A 5,408-nucleotide genomic window follows, 5' to 3' on the forward strand; every position below is an offset into this window, starting at 1 on the left:
CCCAGCTACTCAGGAGGCTGAGGCAGGAGAATCGCTTGAACCCAGGAGACAAGGGTTTCATTGAGCTGAGATCGCACCATTACACTCCAGTATGGGTGACAAAGCGAGAATCCATCTGAAAAAAAAAAAGGAAATATTTATAACATCATTATTTATATCAGTGAAGCATTGCCGCCTGACAAAAGGAAAAAAAGTTTAAAAGAAAAAAATTATATTTTAGAAAAATGACTATATAAATAAGATTATATACACAAACACACACATACACACACACACACACACATATATATATATGTTGAATTATTATGTAGCAAAGACTTGGAACCAGCCCAAATGTCCCTCAGTGATAGACTGAATAAAGAAAATGTGTCACATATACATCATGGAATACTATGCAGCCATAAAAAGGGATGAGTTCATGTTCTTTGCAGGGACATGCATGAAGCTGGAAACCATCATTCTCAGCACACTAACACAGGAACAGAAAAACAAACACTGCATGTTCTCACTCATAAGTGAGAGCTGAACAGTGAGAACACATGGACACAGGGAGGGGAGCATCACACACTGGGGCCTGTCAGTGGGTGGGAGACAAGGAGAGAGATAGCATTAGGACAAATACCAAATGCATTCGTGGCTTAAAACCTAGATGATGGGCTGATGGGTGCAGCAAACCTCCATGGCACATGTATACCAGTGTAGCAAACCTGCACATTCTGCACGTGTATCCCAGAACTTAAAGAATAATAAAAAAAAATTTCAAGTTTGAAAAATTCATTTGAAATATTAAAATAATGTGATGATTTTAAGGAAAATGCATAATACCAAATGATATTTGCATGACAACATGAACTATGTTACATGTGTACATATATCCAAAGACTCGAGTTTCATTTAAAAAATTAAGGGTTTTTTTTCCTTTATTAGGGTGATGAGGTGACGGAAATTTTATCCTAACATATCTATAATATTATGATAATGTTTTATAAGAAAAACAAGAAAAAGTAAGTATATGGTTCCAAACAAATTAACCTTGAAATTCTTTCATTATGAATTTCCTGTAAAGTTTTCCTCCACTTGATAAAAAGCTGATATTACAGAAACGTGTTTCACTTCTCGTGAGCACGTGCTTTTAATAGATTACACAAACGCCAAAGATTTCACAATCCTTTATCAGTACATTGACATTTAATAGGAAAAGTCACTTTATGTGAAGCTACTGTTTTTCCTAACTTTCGAACTGATATTAAAAGGCACACTTGAACAGTGTGAGTCGTTCACTGCCTGCTAATGAAGGCTCATGCATGTATGTATGTTCACGTTACTAAAAAATTATAATGATTATAACCAGAGTAAGGAGCTGAAATAATCTGGTAATTTTAATAATAAATGCTTTTGAAGCAAAGTGGCTTCACTGAGGGTAATATTTTTTGTTTCAGTTTGCTAGTTACATGCAGCGCAGAGAGAAATATTTTATTTTCCAATGTGTAACAGAAGAATTTTTAAAATTCCCACTTTAGTGAACCACAAAGTTTTCTTGAGGCATAACCCAAGATATAAAATCCACTCATCTTGAAAAAGATCTTGCCTTTCGTTTCATTTATTAATATAATTTTAAATACTGCATTATGTATGTATTGAGCACCTTCAGGAACTCTCTGATTCCTGAACCAAAGAGATCAAAACTCCACATCATGGATCTGGCTTGGATGAGAGAAGACAGATGATAGACAAGACAAATAAGGAAAATATGTTTTGGGGGAAAGAAAATGAAGCCAAGATGGGGAAGACAAAGCCCCAAGGGGTTGTAGGTTGAAACGGATGTTCAGGAACAGTCTGCTTCTTCCTTGCTTGCTTTTTCTTTCTTTCTTGTTTTTGTTTTTGTTTTTGTTTTTGTTTTTTTTGAGGCAGGGTTTTATTCCTGTTGCCCAGGCTGGAATGCAGTGGCCTGATGTTGGCTCACTGCTACCTCTGCCTCCAAGGTTCAAGCGATTCTCCTGTCTCAGCCTCCTAGTGGCTGGTATTACAGGTGCCCACCACCACACTCAGCTAATTTTTTGTATTTTTAGTAGAGACGGGGTTTCATCATGTTGACCAGGATGGTCTCAAACTCCTGACTTCAGGTGATCCACCCACTTCGGCCTCCCAAAGTGCAGGGATTATGGGTGGTCTGTTTTATTGAGTCAGACTTTAGTGAAGGCCTGAGCGAGACAAGAAGGCATTCAGGGGCTTTGAGCATGGGAGTGACTCAATCTGCCTTCCTTTTTAAGAGGATTCTTTTGGAAACTGTGTGGAGAATTAATTCAAGAGTGTAAGAATGAAAGTCAGGGTGCTATTAACATCAACGCTCAATAGGTCATGCCTATAATCCCAGAAATTTGGGAGGCTGAGGTGGGAAGATTACTGGAGGCTAAAGAGTTTGAGATCAGCCTAGGCAACATAGCAAGACTGCATCTCTAGAAAAAAAAATAAACAGGTAACTGAGCATGGTGTCATGCACCTGTAGACCCAGCTACTCAGGAGGCTGAGGTGGAAGAATTGCTTGAACCCAGAAGGTCAAGGTTGCAGTGATGTGATCATGTGGCTGCCCTGCAGCCTGGGGAACAGATCAAGACCTTATCTCAAACAAAAAAAAATTGTCAAGGTGAAAAGAATGATGGGTCTTGGACAGGATGCTAGCAAGGAAGTGACAAGAAGTCCTCAGTTTCTGCATAGCATTTGAAAACAAAGCAACAGGATCAGATGAGAGATTGGAAGTAGTGGACGAGAAAAGGCAAGGAACAAGGAAGACCTCTAGGTTTGGACCATATTACAATTGTAAGCAGAGATGTTGTTAGGCAGTGGCATATATGGGTCTGGAATTCAGAGGCGAGTTATGGGCAAGAGATGAAGATCTAAGAGTAATCAGTCTTCCAGATTATATTTAAAGCAATGAGGCTAGTGAGATCACCAAGGGAGTGAAAATAGAAGGAGAGAAAACAGAACAGAAACTGGGCCCTCGCCCACTCTGCTATTGAGATATTGGGGAGGAGGGGAGGAATATCCAGAAATAAATAAAACTCCCCTGGATGTGCTGTCTCAGTGAAATCATCAGTATCTCTCTTCTCAACAGAAAACCATGAGCATGAACAACTTTCATTTATGCATTCAGGGACTTTCATTTTTATACATTTACCGCTGCCAATCTTGCAAGATTTTATTTCTGCTTCTACCACACAGGAAAAAACAACTTAAATTCTATGTGGCAGGTTATGGATTTCTTGCAGGACACGAACTTCTTTGTTCTTTTCCATGACCCTGACTGCTTCTTGTTTTTCTGCTGCAGTGTCAAAAAGTTCTTCCTTGTCTTTTGTACTGAGTCTCCTTCCTCTACTCACCCATTGAATATCATGTTTCCCAAGTTTATGTCTCTCGTGTTTTTTTCCTGAAGAAAGATATCTTCTACTATTTGATTTTTTCCTCCTATTCTTTGCTAAAGTGTTATGGTTTAGATGCTATTAATTTGTCCTCTCTTTTAATGCCCTTGGATTATCCTCTTAGTTGTCTGCACCACTGCTGCTACCCAAGATGCCTGACTGGGCTAGATAAAAATAAGCTGAAGTCCAAAAATCGGAATAGAATGGAAGGAATGGATCCAAGGAAATCAGGAGTGTTTGTGCAATCAGATATGGGTCTTACACATGAGAGTGGTCTAGAAAAGAAGCTCTGGCTTCCGATTTGAGTGACTGTGCTTTGCTGGCATATGCCTAACTGTATCATGTATTCTCCACTACATAGTAAGTAGATAATAATACTAAGTGGGTATGGTAATAAATAGATGATATAAATGGATGATATACCCACAGTGAAAATCCTGGAAAAATAAAAGGTAGGCTGCTATAGAAAATCCACCTTGTAGCTAGTTGTATTATGTAAAACAAAAGCTGATTCTGAGACTGAGATCTGGGTTGGCTATATTGGCTCGATCAGCACACAGGCAGTAGTTCAAGCCACGGAAGAAGACGAGATTCTTGGAGAGACTGTACAGACTAAGAAACAAGGCAGTAACATCAGAAAATGCCACAAATCCTATGACTGCATTATCTCTGATGAACATAATCTTTTCTTTTCTGGAAAATATATATACCAACATTTCACGCAGTTCATGATAAGCCAATCCCTTTTGAACACTGGCCCCAGAAAGCAGACGGACTTCCCATGGTGCACAAATGTAGCCATAGGGAATATTGTTCATTACTCATTTGGCTGAGTATGCTTTAGTGTGCACCTCCCTTCTGGTCCACTACACTTGTCAGGGACATTTTATAGACCAAATATTGTCAGTTAGTGTAAACCACTCATAGACATGTACTAGAAAGTTTTCCTTTTTCAGAGTTTAAATAAATCTTCCCAAGTTAACCACAGTTTAAAATACAGTCGTCCACAAAATATTTATTATCACCTCTATATGCTAAAAAAAGATAACCCAAAAGTTAGAGACTTAAGCAAAATCAAGCTTCATCTCTAGTTCAAAGTGAAAGGGAGAAAAGCAAAATGTTTAATAAACAATATATAATGTGTCACTAATAATAATAATCCAGGTCACTACTGCCAAAGCAAAGAATACTTTTTTTTTTAACTTCATTTGTATAGATAGTGATTCAGTGTTATATTTTGGGTAGATTGTGAAAGCCAGATCTATTTATGTGATCAGAAAAATAAAGGAAGAAATTGATGAGTCAGATGCTACCAGCTACTTGCCTCTCCAGGCTCTTCTTTTTGAACTTCGTTTGTACCTATGTAGAGAAAAAGAGTAAAGAGTGTACTACCAACCTAACTAAGGTTATTATAGTCTGGTTGTTTAAAATACCATTTTTTTCTCCTTTTGTCTTTTTCGCACTTTCCAAGGCTCAAGAAAACTGAACAGATGTAATAGATCAAATTAAAACATTGTATTTCCTGAAAGCCTTTTTGCCTGTTGTGATGTGCACTACCCTTCTCCTTTCATGGGAGAGACAGGAAGTGACCTGAATCTAGGCTGAAAAGGTTATGTGAAAAGAAAGTATAATAAAAGGGACACTTGGCTTTTTAAATCTTTGTTTTCTCTTAACCTAGGTAAGGCATATTAAAAATAAATATGTAAAGGAGAAAAATAAATGATGTTTTTATGAAAAACTAAAACTGCTTGTAGTTCCATGTTGTTCATACCTTCATGCTTTTTAATATGATATTTTCCATCCTGTAATGACCTTACCCCAGATTCTGCTCATTTTCAAAACCCTAATTCATTGTCATCTTTTCTGTATTCCTACCTTGATTACCCACATCCCCAAAAGAGGTAATCACTCCCTTTTGTACTATGCCTGTGCCTTATATATATGTATATAAAATAATATATTTTATTATATTAAATTTAACCCAACTAATCA

The 5,408-nt window shown here is 37.5% G+C and overlaps 1 protein-coding gene across 3 annotated transcripts in view; it reads left to right on the forward strand.

The window, feature by feature from the left end:
* The window catches only part of MSR1 (macrophage scavenger receptor 1), an 87,837-nt gene that overhangs the window by 3,922 nt on the left and 78,507 nt on the right, over window positions 1-5,408 (forward strand). The window contains exon 1 of one of the 3 annotated variants that reach the window (XM_011934891.1): window positions 3,069-3,118. The exons of the other annotated variants lie outside the window; for them this stretch is intronic. Coding sequence (XP_011790281.1) covers window positions 3,069-3,118 — 50 coding nt within the window. Of the gene's footprint in view, window positions 1-3,068; window positions 3,119-5,408 lie in introns of those variants that run through there. 3 annotated transcript variants of the gene reach the window in all.

The sequence above is a fragment of the Colobus angolensis genome, unplaced genomic scaffold, assembly GCF_000951035.1.
Source record: "Colobus angolensis palliatus isolate OR3802 unplaced genomic scaffold, Cang.pa_1.0 Scaffold14, whole genome shotgun sequence".
Classification (NCBI taxonomy): domain Eukaryota; kingdom Metazoa; phylum Chordata; class Mammalia; order Primates; family Cercopithecidae; genus Colobus; species Colobus angolensis.